General features: G+C 57.6%; 3 protein-coding genes across 10 annotated transcripts in view; 1 reads left to right on the top strand and 2 right to left on the bottom strand.

Annotated features, from left to right (window-relative positions):
* The window catches only part of Crb3 (crumbs cell polarity complex component 3), a 2,506-nt gene extending 878 nt beyond the window's left edge, over positions 1 to 1,628 (top strand). The window contains exons 2-4 of the mRNA XM_015503679.2: positions 157 to 227; positions 665 to 808; positions 1,139 to 1,628. Coding sequence (XP_015359165.1) covers positions 157 to 227; positions 665 to 808; positions 1,139 to 1,210 — 287 coding nt within the window. The 3' untranslated portion in view covers positions 1,211 to 1,628. The remainder of the gene's footprint in view (positions 1 to 156; positions 228 to 664; positions 809 to 1,138) is intronic.
* Position 1,629: 1 nt separating this feature from the next.
* Dennd1c (DENN domain containing 1C) lies at positions 1,630 to 10,349 on the bottom strand. 8 transcript variants are annotated; one of them, XM_015503660.2, is made up of 23 exons: positions 10,198 to 10,349; positions 9,214 to 9,278; positions 9,094 to 9,137; positions 8,918 to 8,967; positions 8,466 to 8,585; positions 8,314 to 8,383; positions 8,060 to 8,134; positions 7,900 to 7,965; positions 7,756 to 7,809; positions 7,531 to 7,641; positions 6,495 to 6,595; positions 6,357 to 6,402; positions 6,151 to 6,252; positions 5,939 to 6,064; positions 5,055 to 5,159; positions 4,276 to 4,366; positions 4,148 to 4,188; positions 3,871 to 3,942; positions 3,208 to 3,252; positions 3,023 to 3,130; positions 2,751 to 2,818; positions 2,420 to 2,624; positions 1,630 to 2,305 (listed from the first exon to the last, which is right to left on the bottom strand). In XM_015503660.2, the coding sequence occupies exons 1-23, from the start codon at positions 10,212 to 10,214 to the stop codon at positions 1,682 to 1,684; spliced, it is 2,406 nt and encodes an 801-aa protein (XP_015359146.1). In that variant the 5' UTR covers positions 10,215 to 10,349; the 3' UTR covers positions 1,630 to 1,681. The 8 variants fall into 8 exon arrangements, with proteins under 8 accessions (XP_015359146.1, XP_048668509.1, XP_048668511.1 ...); XM_048812552.1 differs by lacking the exon at positions 10,198 to 10,349 and adding an exon at positions 9,959 to 10,149; XM_048812554.1 differs by lacking the exon at positions 10,198 to 10,349 and adding an exon at positions 9,959 to 10,149 and having other exon boundaries at positions 9,094 to 9,156.
* Positions 10,350 to 10,953: 604 nt separating this feature from the next.
* On the bottom strand, positions 10,954 to 15,999 carry Tubb4a (tubulin beta 4A class IVa). Its single transcript, XM_015503683.2, has 3 exons — positions 15,841 to 15,999; positions 15,610 to 15,720; positions 10,954 to 12,618 (listed from the first exon to the last, which is right to left on the bottom strand). The coding sequence occupies exons 2-3, from the start codon at positions 15,668 to 15,670 to the stop codon at positions 11,561 to 11,563; spliced, it is 1,119 nt and encodes a 372-aa protein (XP_015359169.1). The 5' UTR covers positions 15,671 to 15,720; positions 15,841 to 15,999; the 3' UTR covers positions 10,954 to 11,560.
* Between the last annotated feature and the right edge of the window lie 162 nt (positions 16,000 to 16,161).

A 16,161-nucleotide genomic window follows, 5' to 3' on the forward strand; every position in this document is an offset into this window, starting at 1 on the left:
GTGGTGGGGTGGGGGTGGGGGGGCCTCTGTAATCTCTCTTCCCGTAAGAGACTTGGGGGAGCAGTTTTAATTGGGGACTGCTGCACTTGTGGGGAGTGGTGCCCCAGGAAGGTGCAGAGGGACTGAGATGGGGATTCATTTATCCTCTCTCCCCAGCCCCTACAGCACTGAACACTTCGGAGAATGGCACTGTCATGCCCTCTGTCCCCAGCCACAGTGGGGGTCTGGTGAGTTGGGGTTTATGTGGAAAGAGGGCAGCTGGGATACTATGTTGGGGTCCCCTGTGTGGCAGGTGGAGGGGACTGCCTCCCCACTCCCTGGTGGCAGATCAAAGTGGCACTGGAGAGCCCCAAGTGTGAGACTAGGATAGCAACAGGACAAGGAGGAGACCTAAAGTCCCAGAATAAGGACACCAAGAGTCCTGGCAGGATCCTCATATGACAACCATAAGGAGCCCAGAGCTGGCAGGTGTGGTGGGGGCAGGAGTCCTGGATGTGGCAGGTGGGGGGAGCCTTGAACCCCCAAAGTAGATGAGGATCCTGGAATCCCAGGTGTGTGTGTGGGGGGGCAGGTCTGAGTGTGTAGGGGGGGTTAGGAGCCCCAGATTCAGCTCTTTTGGGGATGATTCAGGTGGGTCACACCTGTCCTCTCCCACTCCCCGTAGTCTCAGGAGGCCATTACTGCTATCATCGTGGTTTTCTCCATCCTGGCTGCCTTGCTCCTGGCCGTGGGGCTGGTGCTACTGGTACGGAAACTTCGGGAGAAGCGGCAGACAGAGGGCACCTACCGGCCCAGCAGCGAGGAGCAGGTGGGTGCCCGCGCGCCACCGCCCCCCAACCTCAAGTTGCCTCCGGAGGAGCGGCTCATCTGAAGGCTGTGAACAGCTGCAGCTGCCCGCTCTGCCCAGGACTGCCCAACACCCCCGCGCACAGAGCAGCCGCCACTGAGACACCAGCTCTGACGACTCGGGGGCACTGGGGGGTGCTGGCCTGGTGGCTGTGCAGCATGCTGCCTCTGCTCGACTCTGCATGCAGCTGGGGGGCCGGGGCGGGGGCCACTCCTGCTTGCTGCACCGTCTTCACTGTGCTGTGTACTGTCCCCTGCAGCAGGCCCAACAACCCCCTATCCTTTCTTTCAGTTCTCTCACGCAGCGGAGGCCCAAGCCCCCCAGGACTCCAAGGAGAAGGTGCGGGGCTGCCTGCCCATCTAGGTCCCTCCCTTCCTCCATCTCGCTTCCTTGCTGTGTGACCTTGGGGAAGGGGTGACCTCTCTAGGCAATGAGACTCACCCAGTGCTTGAGAATAGAAGGGAAGAAGGTGCTTCAGAGACTTGGCTCCTGGGGGCAGGGGGTGGGGGGCTGCTCACTTTTTATACGTTTATGTAAAATTGGTAGTGAGATGTAATAAAGCTTTTTTGAGTTGGTGGGAACATTAGCCTAGATGGAGAGATGAAGGTAGCCGTGAGTTGTAAGGTTATGGGGATCCTAGGGGCATGAGGGGGCTTCTTAGAAGAGAGTGGCTTTTAGGTGCACCTAGGAGCCAGAAGGGCTGCCCCTGGAGGGCGGGTGGGGGTAGGTGGGTTTCTGAGCAGAGAGTAGGCCCCCCCATAAACTCACCAGGACAGACCAACTTTGGGCTCTTGTGGCTTTATTGAGGATCCAGGGTCTCCAGATCCCTGATCCTTATCCCTCAAAACACTTCTTAAGATCAGCAACTCGGGGCCTCTTCCTGGCCTGGGGCTCTTGCCAGTCGCTGGTGGGTGAGGTCAGGGTGTTGGGGGTTCCTGGTTCCTCGGGGGACTGGAAGTGAGCATGTTGTAGCAGGACCTTGGGAGGCTGGGTTCTGGGATTCTTTGGAAAACTGGGGTCTGGGGAAGACTCGAGGGACTGGGATGTCCTGACAGTATCAAAGTTGGGCTCCATTGGGGCTAGAAGTTGGGGACCTTTTGGAGGGCTGGGCTGGGTGTTTGCCTCGGAGAGCCTGGTGCAAGGGATCTCCCAGGCTGTAGGGTGCTCAGTCGCCTTTTGAAGAGGGGAGAGACGAAGGGTTGAGGGCTCAGTGAGAGGAGAGGACTCGGGGTCCCCTGGGCTGCTTGTGTCTGTAGAAGCTGTTGAAAGCTGGGATGGAGAGATGATTTCTTGGCTGGAGCCTGAGAGCAGCTGGGAATTGGGGTTCTTTGAGGAGCATGTGATTTCCAATGATGGTGTGTTTTGAAGGGATGACAGGTCTGCAGGCAGGGACAGGGGCTGGGGCTCTGGCAGTTTCTCTTCATCTGGTTGCCATCTTGTTCTTCCTGGTAGGTCAGGCTGGGTGGGGCATGGGAGGAGAGAGCAGGTTGCTGACCTGCTGATGAGAAAGAGCTGGCAGGTTGGACAGGCAGTTGGGGAAAGATTGGGTGGGGGGGGTGGGGGCCCTCTCACCAGGCTGAAGCAGCTGTCCAGGTCCCCTCCGTGACAGCAGTCTAAGCTCTGGCTTGGTCTCAGGCTGCCCATGCTCTTAGTCTGTACACTCAGACTGTCTAGAATCTCACTCAGCAAATCCAGTTCTTCTCCGGACCCCAAAAAGTTGCTGTCCAGAACTTCTGCCCATGGACCCTGGGCATCCTCAGGGCTCAGTGGAGGTGTCCTGGGTGAGAAAGGGCACCCCAAGTTTCCTGAGATCTCCGCCCTGGTTGGTCTGCTCTAATGTTTGGAGAGCCTTCTGATCCATCCTGGTCTTCCACTTCCAACCTTGGTCCCCCTTGAGTCTTACCTCTCCCCCAGGGGCTCAGAAAGTCCCTTTTCTGGCTTAAGTCTCCTGCTGGGGCGAAGGGGTCTGTTCTACAAAAGACGTGAAGAGGGCAGTGATGTGGAGCTGCAGAATCAGGGGGCTGGGGCTTTCTGGAGGAGGATGCGTTTGAAGTGAGCACCAAATTTTGGTGTATGTGAGGAGTGAGGCGAGATGTTCAGGCAGAGACTGGGGTGGGGGCAGGGTGGAGGATTTGGTGATAATTCCAGGTGTGCGCCTGGGAAGCACATTCTTACCTGTCCAAAGTGCTGGGTGATAGGCAGGCGCTGCTGCAGGCGATCTGAGCGGCTGGTAAGGCTTGCGGTCCTCAGGGACCCTCCCCTGTGCAGGCCAGAGTCCCCATCCTAGGAAGAGGATGCAGGACTGGAGGCCCCTCCTTTTTCCCTCCCAGGGCATTGCCGTCCATCATTGATGGCCTTACCTTGTACAGCAGTAGGCTCTGCATTCCCTTCAGGCCACTCTTGGCCTATGGAAAAGCCAAGGGGAGTTAGACCTATGGGTGACTGGACACTGGGCATCTGAGGTCAGCCCTGTGACCCCTAGCACAGCTGTGCCTTGCCACAGGACCTGTCTCTGTGTCTTCCAAATAGTTCACTACTCCCTGGGCACCACCTCTGAAGTCAACATAAACTTTTGCCCCCTTGACTAATACAGAAGCATTTCTGGAGGCCTAACCCCACATAAAACAGGGAGTGGCCCTACAGCCTTGTAAAAATGTGTCACTGTCTCCATCAAACAAAGAATAAACTTGGATGGAGAATTTTAAGCCCCAGGAAACTTTCAGGCTTTGGAGAAGAAAAGACGGGCAGAAGCTGGGATGTATCCTCTGAGGACAAGAGTCACCAGTGAATCTTTGACTGTCAATGTTAAATGGGCAAGAAGTGATGCTGGCCCAGCCGAGCCTGCTGGAGGGGACATGAGAGCGGGAGGACCGTTCCCAGCTTGGCTGCTGCATCAGCTCTGATGAAGGCCTTCGCAGGACTTGCCTGTCAGGGTTAAGTGACCCATCGCCCTTGGAGCCTCAAACGTCCTCGGTCCCCTCCCCTCGTCACCCCAGCAGTCTGGCCTATCCTGCGCAGCTCACCGAGCGGTACATGATCCTGACGGCTGGTTGGGTTTTGGCTTTGACCGAATGCAGGAGAGCACCACCACCTTTCTGTGGAAGAAGGTTGCCAAAGGAGAAACTTGGGATGTTGGGGCCACTATACTAGGGCTGGGCCCCAGGCCCCACTCCCACCCCGGGCTGTGCTGCTGGCCAATTCCCCCATCTCTATAAATGAGCATAATCACGGACCCCATTGAGGACTATTGTGGGATTAAATTAATCCAATCAACATGTAACAAGTGTTTGGTGTTACTACCTTTAGGTGGTCGGCCCAGAGCTGATAGGAGCGGAGGGTGCCTGGGGTGAGGAGAGCAGGTATCATCCAAGGCAGGCATTGGCTGGGGCTTAGTAGGGGAGGAACCCGGAAGCCAGCAGGGGGCTCACCTGAGGAATCCCTGCAGCAGCTGATCTCCTGCTCAAAGGTATCGGAGAAGCCCTCCCCCGAGTTGAGCTTCTCCAGCCGGGCTTCGATGAACTGCAGTGGGGACAGGGTCGGACACACCTGGATGTAAGGGCTATGTCCGTAGGTGCCCCTTCCTGCCCTCCCAGCTCCTCCAGAGGCCCACCCAAAGGTCCAGGAATCTGGAGCCCACCTCAGGAAACAACCTACTCTGTCCTGGCCCCAAGTCAGGACCTGTTCCCAGGGATCTGATTCCCTTACTGGGACCAAATGAGAAACCCTGCCCTTCCAGCCTGGCCCGCCCCTTCCTGTGAGCCTGTAATACTTGAGCCCGCCTTCAGGGATCCTAGAACCAAGCCTGGCATGGAAGGATTTTGGAGTTCACCTACCTTCTCCCAGGAACCCAGGAGTTGGTCCTGCTCCCTATTCCCACATTCCCAGGACCCAGGAATCCCTGCCTGCTTCCTCCTCCACCCAAAAGGGAGTCCACAGTCAGGACCTGCCCTCTCTACAGACTCACAGATGCCCACCTAGGGATCCAGGAACTTGGACCCCCCCCCCCAATCCATCCAGGAGCCTAGAAGTAGGTCTTTTCCCCACCTGGGGATTCTGGAGTTGGGGAGTCCCCTGGGAGCAGCCCCAGCCCCCTCATAAGATCTCAGAGGTCTGCTGGAGCCTCGCCTCGGGCTCAGAGGCTGTCCTCAACCCACCCCTGGGAACCCAGTAGGCCCTCTCTGGCTTCACCCTCAGGGTTCTGACCCACCTGCTTGAACAGCTGCAGGTGTACAGCCCGCTGGTGGAAGGCCTGCAGGGGCGCCCCAGGCTTCTGGGCCAAGAAGGCTTCTTCATTGAAGGTTACAGGCTGGCCCTGGAAGAAGGAGCCCTGTCCTGAGCTCCCAGTGGCTCTCCTGATCCCCAACCACCTCCTTCATTCTACCATAAAGCCATGTGGCAAACATCAACTGGATGCCTGCTGTGCTCCTGACCCCCTGCAGGGACTCATGGGCCATGGGATGGCCTTTTACCTCTACAGAGTTGGGAGCCTTGGGAGAGCTGCAGAGCAGGTATGGTACCTGACTCAGGTGTTCCCAGGTAACCTCTGACCCCTGCTGGGAGGAGACTGTGGAAGGCAGGACAGAGCCAGTGTAGGGGGAGGGAAGTCCTAATGGGGAGGCCACTAGGGAGCGTTGGAGGTGAAAGCCAGATGTGTAAATGACCCTGGCATCCCCTCAGTTTTAAAAGAATAGTTATGAAAAATGTGTGGGGGGGACGAAGGAGCTTGAGAGCAGATCAGGGTTCTGGATTCCACTCTCCCACTCCACGTGGAGCTTCTCCAAGCCTCGGGTTGTCATCTACAAAATGGGGCTTTAACAGTAGCCATCTCAGCGTGAGCATTAAATAACAGCAAGACCCGGCGTTTATGGAGGACTCCGTATATGCTAACACGGTGCGAAGTGCTTGGAATACGCCCATTCGCCGACTCAACCCTTTTGGGTGGGCACTACCGGCATCCCATTTTACAGGGGAGCAAACAGGTACAGGTCACTCCTCCACGAACGCTCCAAGTTATTAGCGTTGTGAATCCTTCAGGAACGCAGAGAGCGAGGGAGAGCCACCTCTCTCTCGGCATCTATCCCTGCTGCTCACCGGGCTGCAGACCAGCGCATCGCGGTAGCCGCCAAAGAGCAGGGCCTGGGCTTTGAGGAAGAGACGGGACACTCCTTCCCCGGGGCTCAGCGCGACCTTCCTTAATCTTAGCCTCAGCAAGGACACCTGTAGGTAGGGCCAGAGGGAGGCACTGAGTGAGCAAATGTGAGGTTTCCGGCTCCTGGAGAAGAGTGGGAGGGGGTGACCCTGACCACGTCTGGCGGCAGCGTCCGCACGTCTTCGAAGGGCGTCTCCAAGGTATTGGAGTCTATGTTCAATACCACGACGTCCTCCAGGGCCTTGTCGCGCACTCTCTGCAAGGGATGGAAGATGCTCTCTCAGAGCCTGAGGATCCCTCCCTGGTGGGGAAGGGGATCCCTCCCGCCCCGCCACCTGCGGGATGGCGGTTCCTTCTCACCTCGGCAAGACTTGCATGCACTCCAATGAGGTAGGGCATAGGCGCACTGCGGACCGAGAGCCAGGGTCATGCGGGCACTGCCCCCACCCCAGGCCTCTTCCCTAGGCCGGCCCCCCCTTCCAGGCCCGCATTCCTCACCAGCAGTAATCCAGTAGGTGCGGGGGCAGCGTGGGGATCAGCACGTGTTCCCAGCGCATGGGGTACAGGAGAGCACAGGACGCGTGAACACAGGAAGTCAGCTGGGGACAGGTGAAGGGTTTAGAGTTAGGGCCTCCTAACTTCAAGGACCCTCTTTAAGTCGACGGTTCAAACCTTCCCAGTCTCCTATTTCTCCTCCTCCCTCACCCTGCGGTGAAATGGGGGAAAACTCAGACCCCTTTAGGAATCAGATGGAGACCAAGAATTTGTCTAATGACAGTCCGCTCTGGGTACCTGAGGATTCTGCAAACTCGGATTCAACCGACTTTGGGTCAAATATATTTAAAAAAAAATGCATCTGTGCTGAACGAGACTTTTTTTCCATGTCATTATTCCCAAACAATAGAGCATAACAACTATTTACATAGCATTTACATTGTATGAGGTATTTGAAGTCACTTAGAGATGATTTAAAGTTCATAGGAGGACATGCATAGGTTCTATTCAAATACTATGCCATTTTAGATAAGGGACTTAAGCACTTGCTGATTTTGGTATCCTTTGGGGTCCTGGAAGCAATTTCCCCGAGGTTACAGTGTTACAGAGAACTGTCTCGTGCTTTTCAGTGGGTGGAGCCAAGACTTTGCCTGTCCTAATTCCTCCTTGTAAGGGGCAGAGTTAAGATTCAGCCCGCTCAGATTCCATTCCTAGGGACGGAGCCATGGCAACCCTCCACTGACCCCAACCCCTAAAGAGGAGGGACTCTAAGGCAGCTCCCGGTTCCAGCTCACGGTTCCACCGCCCGGTGTATTCAGATCCCACCCATCTATACCCCTAGGGGCGGAGCTAGAATTTAGGGCTCTAGGATGTTATCCTCCAGAGAGGCGGAGCCAAGCGAGCCCAAGGAGGAGGAGCTACACCACACACACTCCCGTTCCACCCGATAGGGTGGGTCAGGTGGAGCTCCCACTGTCAGCCCCTCCCATTGTGTCCTCCCCCCGGGTGGATCCTGGCCTTGTCCTCTCCCCCGCCTCACCGTGCTGAGCTTGCTGGCAGTGAGCAGGACTCTTCGCTCGGCTAAGAGCGCGGCGAACAGGCCCACGATGTTCTCATCTGTCACCGCCACCACCAGCTCCGTTAGGTTTCTCTGAGGAACCGAGGGGCACGCGCTGAGCATGGGCAGACGCCAAGATCTGGCGTTCCACTCTGGGTTCTGGGACCTCTGCCCGCCCCCGGAGTTCCCTCCCGCGTCCCTACTTACATTCTCAGGAATGGAGGGCAGGGAGTCGGAGTCCGGAGCCACGAAGCAGGAAAGCTGGTGGGGGCATTGGTGGGGGTAAGCAATCAGTCTGCGAGTTGACCTCACCTGGGTGCCCAACCTTCCAGGGGCCTGATTCTGGCTCACCAGCCTGCTGTTCCCGGGGGCAGGAGGGAGTATTCCGTGCACACCGGAGATGGTCACTCTGCCGCCCTGGGGGACAGGTATAGCTGCGTGTTCCTCAGGGCTGGGGTACATCCTCCCCATCCCTCTAGCGTCCGTGGCCCAGGAGTTGGGAGCTACTCACCAGCCCTCTTGAGACCTGGGGCCCAGGAGGGGGCTGCTGCAGCAGATTTAGAAGAAGTTCTTCAGCCTCGGAGACCTGGGTGGAAGTCGGGGAGTGTCTGAACCAGGAGGAGGGTTTGGGACTCTGAGGGCCTTGGCTCAGGCCAGGTGGCCTCGGAGGGACTCAGGACTGGTCTGGTAGTTCAGAGAAGGGCTGGAGACAAGATGGGGCAGGGACTGGGACTCTGGCAGGAGTGAAAGGGGGGCTGGTCTCACTTGGTCCTGAGCTAGGAGGTCCCCCACTGTGTTCAGTAGCTTGTAGAATACCTCGAACCATGGCAGGTGACTGCGGAGAGAGGAGGGGCTGAATGGAGTACCCTGGCTTAGGCTTGGTGCTTCCCACCCTGTCCCAGGCTCTCTTTCCATACCTGAGGATGCACAGACAGCTCTGTGCACCAGCTCGCAGGCGGCAGAAACCAAATTTGCGGTTGCCGGCCAGGTCCGTGAGGGCGAATGTGAAATGCTGGACGGCAGGGCTGGGAGGCTCCCTGGAGGTGGGCAAGGCTCTCGGGGAGTCCTGACAATCCAGCTCCCCATGCCCTACTCCCTCCAACCATGCTCCCAGTGCTGTGCCCCACCAGGCTGGACTTTGGGTGTCCGGGTCCCTGGTTTATGGATCATTTGGTACCTGAGACCATGAGTTCATGGGTCCTTGGGTCTCTATGCATTTGGGTCACTAGTTATCCAGGCCCCTGATTGTCTGGGTCCCTGGGTCTCCAGGTCCCTGGGTAATGGGTCTCCAGATGTCTGAGTTGCTCTGTGTTTAACACTTAGGATCCCCGAGAGCCTGGGGTCCCTCTGTCTCTGCTCCTTTCCATACCTTTCTACATCAAAAGGAAAGCAAAACTTGGGCACCATCTGCATGGCTTCCTGGAAAAAGGAGAGAAGCAGACTGACAATCAGATCAGGGTCTGGGGGTTCCAGGTCCAAGCACAGAGCTTCAGCCCTCTATGGGACTGGCCCTGGCCGGAAGGAGCAAGAGGCCCCCCTGAGTACCTGGTCCCTGAAGTCTGGGGGGAACTGCCGCAGAATGGGAGGATCTGCAGGGAGAGTGGGTTTCTAAGTCCAGGGCGTCAGGCCCCTCCTCCATCCCCACCCCCAGGGCCCCAGACTCACCTTCCTGTAGGGAGGCAGGGCAGGCTGCCTCGAAGAACCAATCAAACACCGCTGGGGGACCCCCTCTGTGGGACAGAAGAGGGCTTAGAGGACCCAGGGACTTGTTTCTGCATGTGATTGTGCCTGTGTGTGTGAGCAGGTGTGCTGGTGTGTGACTGGTGTCTGTGGTGGCGTGTGTAGCTGTGGGAAGCTCTAGGTGCAGGCCTGTGAGTGTGCAGGAGAGCCAGAGAGCACAGCAGTGTGCGTGGCTGAATGCCTGCTTATATGAGCGTGTGTGTGTGTTTGTGTGTGTGTGTGTGTGTGTGTGACAGAGCAAGTGTGCGGATGACTCACGTCTGTCTTTCCTTGCATGGCTGTGCGTGTTTTGGGTGAGTGGGCATCTTTGTGGTTTGCCTCTGTGCCCCTGGGTGAGGTTTCATGGGGTCCCCATGGCTGACCCCACCTTCCTCACTAGAGGAAGCACAGCAAGCAGGATGCCCTGGTGCTTACTGTGAGCCCTACAACCACCCCCACCTTCCCTGCCCCCACATCATGCAGAGGATGCTGGGACTTGGGCTCCAGGAGAGAGATGGCAAGACCCAGAGGAGACTCCTCAAGACACACGGTGCTGTCCAGCTGCACGGAGTCCCTGGCACTTTACCCTCATTCGGGCACTAGTCAGGCACCCACCCATGTGGACACACGGCTTCTCCCCCCCTCACATCACCCACTCTGCTGACTCCCAGAAGCGACCACTCACACCCACCAGAGGCACAGTCCAGAGGAGCCGGTGAAACCACCCAGAGCAGGAAGGAGACAGGAGGGGCTGAGCGTGGCCCAGTAGGCCCCAGAGAACACACAGGGGAGGCCAGCTGAGGTCCTGCCCTGATGCCTGCCCCGATGGGTCACTGTACCTCCCGGGCCGGCCCCCGCCATAGCTCCCCACTGCCCCAGCCCAGGCCTGGGAATCTTGGCCCACAGGATGAGGGAGGGGGCAGCTCTTACTCAGCTCTGGATCCCATGTCCCTGCAGGGCTGGCCCGGCTGGGCCCTTTCCCCAGGGGTCCTGGGGGCCTGTGCTTGCCTGGGGCTGGGCCCTGAGCCGCCCCGGCTTCCTGTGTGGCTGACAGAGGAAGTTTAACGGGTGACGTCCTCCCTTACGGAGGCCCCTGCCCCCACCCACTGTGAGAAACCTAGGCGTCCTGGCTGCTTAGGCTTCTCTGGGATGGGTGGCTAGGGGCAGGCTCAGAGGCTGAAACTTCAGGCTTATCCTGGAGGCTGGGCTATGTCCTGTCCCCACGGTCACACTCAGGCCTTCCCCTCTCCTTCCTTACTCCAGGGAAGGCGAGAATTCAGTCTGCAGAAAGTGCTTCCTCTTCCTTCCACTCTTGCTCTTTCCCTTGGTCCATTCTCACCAGCCACCCCACACCCAGCACCGCCAGAGGGAGGTGGCCCAAGGAAAGGACGCACGGGAGAAAGGGAGGGGGCACAGAGGTCGACACAGGCAGAGCAGCAGACAGGCCCCCCCCAGTCATCCTCGCTCATACAAACAGCCCCAGATGAGGGACAGGCAGGGGGTCAGAGGCTGAGGGCTCACTGAACACTGGAGGGCTGCTCAGTGGTTTTGGCCTGGTCCCTGTGATTCCCAAGCCTCTGCTCCCATCCCCCTGAGACAGCTGAGCCTTTGGCACCCACCTCCACCCTCTAGGGAGAAGCCCCTGCTTGCTGCACAAGGTGATGAAGTGAACTCCACAGAAACACGCCAGGCAAGGACTCATTTATTCATCCAGGGTCAGGCAGAGGAGGGGTAGTCGGGAGTGCTCCCTGACAGTGCTCCCAGGGAAGCCAAGGTAGGAGGCGCCCGGGGAGAGAAGTCAGGGAGGACATAGGAGCTTATGAGAACGAGAGAAGGCGGTGAGAGGGGAGCAGGGGTTCCTGAGGTCAAAGATGAGACTTGGCTCGGAGGGAGGGGTCAAGAGCAAACCAGGGCTTATGGGGTTTGGGGGTATCAAAGGTGAGGGAGTTGGGATAAAGGAGGGCTAATAAGGAGGGGGGGGGGCGCGGCGAAGGGCTAGAAAAGGTGAAGCAGGGCTTAGAGAGGTGTCCAAGTTGGAAGATCTCCATGGGGGTTTGGAGATAAGGTAGGGTTCAAGGTCAAAGCTGGGCTAGGGTCAGAGATGAAGTGACCCGAGGTGATGTGAACTCCGCAGTATTGTTAGGGTCAAGGCAAAGTGAGGATGGATGGTGGGGTCCTAGGGTCAGGCTGGGTGGGGAGGTCATGAGGTTCTTGGGGTTGCAGAGGAGGCAAAGGTCAACGGTCAGAGGCCTGGCTGGGGGTGTGGGCAGACGAGCGGGTAAACGCAGGGGTCCTAGGCCACTTCCTCCTCCGCCTCCTCCTCGAACTCGCCCTCCTCGGCCGTGGCGTCCTGGTACTGCTGGTACTCGGACACCAGGTCGTTCATGTTGCTCTCGGCCTCCGTGAACTCCATCTCGTCCATGCCCTCGCCCGTGTACCAGTGCAGGAAGGCCTTGCGCCGGAACATGGCCGTGAACTGCTCCGAGATGCGCTTGAACAGCTCCTGGATGGCCGTGCTGTTGCCGATGAAGGTGGCCGCCATCTTGAGGCCGCGCGGCGGGATGTCGCACACGGCCGTCTTCACGTTGTTGGGGATCCACTCCACGAAGTAGCTGCTGTTCTTGCTCTGGACGCTCAGCATCTGCTCGTCCACCTCCTTCATGGACATGCGGCCCCGGAACACGGCGGCCACGGTCAGGTAGCGGCCGTGGCGCGGGTCGCACGCGGCCATCATGTTCTTGGCGTCGAACATCTGCTGGGTGAGCTCGGGCACGGTCAGCGCGCGGTACTGCTGGCTGCCCCGGCTGGTCAGCGGCGCGAAGCCGGGCATGAAGAAGTGCAGGCGCGGGAAGGGCACCATGTTCACGGCCAGCTTGCGCAGGTCGGCGTTGAGCTGGCCCGGGAAGCGCAGGCAGGTGGTGACCCCGCTCATGGTGGCCGACACCAGGTGGTTGAGGTCGCCGTAGGTGGGCGTGGTCAGCTTGAGGGTGCGGAAGCAGATGTCGTAGAGCGCCTCATTGTCGATGCAGTAGGTCTCGTCCGTGTTCTCCACCAGCTGGTGCACCGACAGCGTGGCGTTGTAGGGCTCCACCACCGTGTCCGACACCTTGGGCGAGGGCACCACGCTGAAGGTGTTCATGATGCGGTCTGGGAACTCCTCGCGGATCTTGCTGATGAGCAGCGTGCCCATGCCCGAGCCCGTGCCGCCGCCCAGCGAGTGGGTCAGCTGGAAGCCCTGCAGGCAGTCACAGCTCTCCGCCTCCTTGCGCACCACGTCCAAGACGGCGTCCACCAGCTCCGCGCCCTCGGTGTAGTGGCCCTTGGCCCAGTTGTTGCCGGCTCCCGACTGGCCTGGGGCGGGGAGAGGAGCCCAGCACAGGCCTTGACCCAAGCCCCGCCCTCCACCCCGTCTACCCGGTATCTGGAGGGTCCCCGGCTAGTTGAACAATAACGCTGGCCAAGTGCCCCTGAGTTCAATCCCTGGTACTCCAACCCCACAAAAAAATCCTTTCTTCTAAGTGTTGGAAATGTACAGCACATGATTGCCGTCTGTGCTCAATTCACTGCACAGTAGCACAAATTGCTACCGTTATCATTAACTGTTCTCTCTGCTTCCCTCCATGTCCTGAGTTTGCCCAGCAGCCAGAGGATGGGAAACCGAAATCAGGTTGTGTCCCACCTTAGTTCAAAACCACCCCCAGATGCCCCTCCTGTCTTTTGCGGCACTGGGGAATCGAACCCAGGGCCTCTCCACCACTGAACTGCACCCCCAGCCCTTCTTTATTTTTGTTTTGAGTCTTGCTAAATTGCCCAGGTTGGCGTCAGAGTAGCTGGATGAAGGCTGCACCACGGAGCCGGTCTCCCCTTCTCCTATCTTTGACCAGTAGGCCGACCTGTGGACCTGCGCTATCCGGCGCCACTGGCCTCCTCCCTCCCTCCCCCTCATTTCCTCTGCTCCAGCCACCAGGGCTCCTCCAACAGCCAGGCTTGGTCCTGCCCTGGGGCCTTTGCACCGGATGTGCCTCTGCCGGGAATGCTGTGCCCCCAGGTTCCTCCTTCAAGACTTCGTGGGGCTCAGCAATTGCCACTCTGTGGCTCAACCCCTGACTTCTTACTCCTCGTCCCTGGGTACTGACAAACTTGTTTTCAGATTAATCATGTTTATTGCCTGGAATCTCACAGAGGAATGCAAGCTGCAGGAGGACAAGGTCAAGTACTAGAATATTGGCTGTTATTATTGACAACACCTGCTTCCCCCTGGTCCAGCTCCATCCTCACCCACCTGAAACGGGCTCCCGACCCCACCCCCACAGCCTGTCTTCTCTGCAGCCGCCAGAGGGCGCCCGTGAATACCTGAGCCTCAGCCCCACCTTGGCCTTCACCTGCCACGGGGTAAAAGCCCAGGTCCTCCTCCCAAAGCCCTGGGGGCTGCGTCCCCACCAGGGAACCTGCTCCAGCCTCCAGGACTTCCTCATTGTTCTCCAAGCAGGCCAGACTGGGTCTGCCTCAGGCCCTTTGCACGGTCGTTCTGGCGGCCTTGGATTCTTTTTCCTCAGGGCTCCTCCCTCACTTTCTGCTCAATGTCACCTCTTCAGAGATGACAATCCCCAGATAGGATAAGGATCCAACATGTGGATCCTCCTCCACGCCTTTAGATTGTTTTTATTTTTCTTCCTATACCTGCCTCTCTCAACCTTTTGCATGTTGTGATGTGTTTATCTGAGGGACTCCTGTGTCTGACTCCCGGCTGGAGCAGACCCACGGGGAGCAAGACTTGTCTTGGCTGTGTCTGGAACACAGTCCTTTAGAGCCAGGAGCCTCCAAAGGCCCTAAGCTTTGGGCACATCCTGCATCTCTGAATCTTTCCCCCAGTTCTCTGAGGTACTTACATACTTTTGGGGAGGGTAGTGGGGATTGAGCACAGGTGTGCTTTACCACTGAGCTGCATCCTCAGCCCTTTTTGTCTTTTATTTTGAGACAGGATCTTGCTAAGAAGCTGGCCTCACACTTGTGATCCTCCTGCCTTGGCCTCCCAAGTTGCTGGGATTACAGGTGTGTGCCACAGTGCTCAGCTTACATACTCTTTTTACTTCCATTTTATAGATGAGAAAATGAAGATTCAGAGAGACTAGCTCCTGTGTGAAAAGTCACACTGCAAGCAAGTGGGACAGCTAGGGCTCCGTCCAGATGGTCTGGCCCGAGTCCACACTTTCAGCATGTACCATAGAATCACTTGGCCCAACTGCGAGCCACCCGTGGTTATTCAAAAAGGCCTCAAACCTCAGTTGTGTCTCTTTCCACAGCCATTCCTGAGGACCCATTAGGTATCATGCCCACATTGGTGCATCATCATCTCTCAGAATCTTTGTATAGATCAGAGAGGGGAAGTCACTTGTCCAAGGTCACACAGCTTATTCAGACTTCAGACTCAAACCACCATGTTCAGAGGAAAAGGCTTACAAGGGTTCTGGGGGAGGGTGGAGCTTGGGGCCTAGGTCAGGGTAGGGTATATGTGACCAGCCCAGTCTTGAAAAGAGCTCCCAATAAGGACTATGACTGAGCACGAGTACCTCCTTGAGTCTAAGTTCCAAAACTGTGCTTACTGACTTTGCATATGCTATTCTCTCCAAGTCCCTTGGCCAGTCCTTGTCCCACTCACCTGTTAGGTGGCAGGTATTTATAATGATAATGGAAACAACTACAATACATGCTTATTTACCCTTTCCTGTATGCTAAGTTCTTTACACACAGTGAGAGCTTTACGCCATCTCCTTGGTTCTAAACAGTAGATCATCTATATCCCTGTTCTGAAGATGAGGAAACTGAGTCATGAAAGGTTATGGAGCCTGTCCAAAGTCACCCAGCTGACAGTCCAGGGCTGAGCTGTACTAATGGATCTCTGCAGCGGGCTCCCCACCAAGATGGCAGCTCAAGGCCCGGGTAGGGAGTGGGCCCCGACAGCAGGCAGCTCAGGTTGCTTTGTTCTCTGCTGTACCCCAGCTTCTGGTGCAGGGCCTGGAGTGTCGTCAGAGCTCATTAACTCTTTGTCCAGTGCATGAGTTGGCAGAGCTCGGGGCTTGCACCCTGCAACCTGGCTCTAGTCCGACTGTTCAGTTAAAATGCCACCTCATCCAGGAAGCCCGCCAGATCCCTCTGCTGTCCAGGCCCTCCCCAGGGCCTCCACCATGACCTGTTTGACCCCATCACGTCCCTGACTTCTCTGTCCATTCTGGGACTCAGTGGTCACTGCCAACTCTGGTGCTAGCTAGGGAATTCTCATCAAGGCACCCGGAGTGAAGGAATAAGGGGCTCCTTTCCTTGGGCCCCACCCCTGGAACTCACCAAACACAAAGTTGTCTGGCCGAAAGATCTGGCCAAAGGGGCCGGAGCGGACGGAGTCCATGGTGCCGGGCTCCAGGTCCACCAGCACGGCTCGGGGCACGTAGTTCCCTCCTGCAGGGAGGCAGATGGAGGGCAGCTGGTGTGAGCACCAGGAGCCACAGGCGCTGGAGAGCATCCTGTCCCCTCCCAGGCAACCCACACCCCCACACCAGAAGGTGCCCCCCACCCTACCTGTGGCCTCATTGTAGTAGACATTGATCCTTTCCAGTTGCAGGTCACTGTCCCCATGGTATGTGCCGGTGGGGTCGATGCCATGTTCATCGCTGATCACCTCCCAAAACTAGAGCAGGAAGTGATGGGAAGGGATGAGAGAGGGGGACCAGGTGGCCGCGCCTCGGATCCCCCCAGCTTTCAGGACTGACCTCCTTTCCTCCGTGTGTGTGTGTGTGTGTGTGTGTGTGTGTTTAGCAAAACATTTTTTAAAATTTCACTTGTGTAATATGTCTCCTATAGGAAACAAATTTGGCTTTGCAATTTCTGTAGCTACAATAC

This window comes from Marmota marmota, unplaced genomic scaffold (assembly GCF_001458135.2).
Source record: "Marmota marmota marmota unplaced genomic scaffold, marMar, whole genome shotgun sequence".
NCBI lineage: Eukaryota > Metazoa > Chordata > Mammalia > Rodentia > Sciuridae > Marmota > Marmota marmota.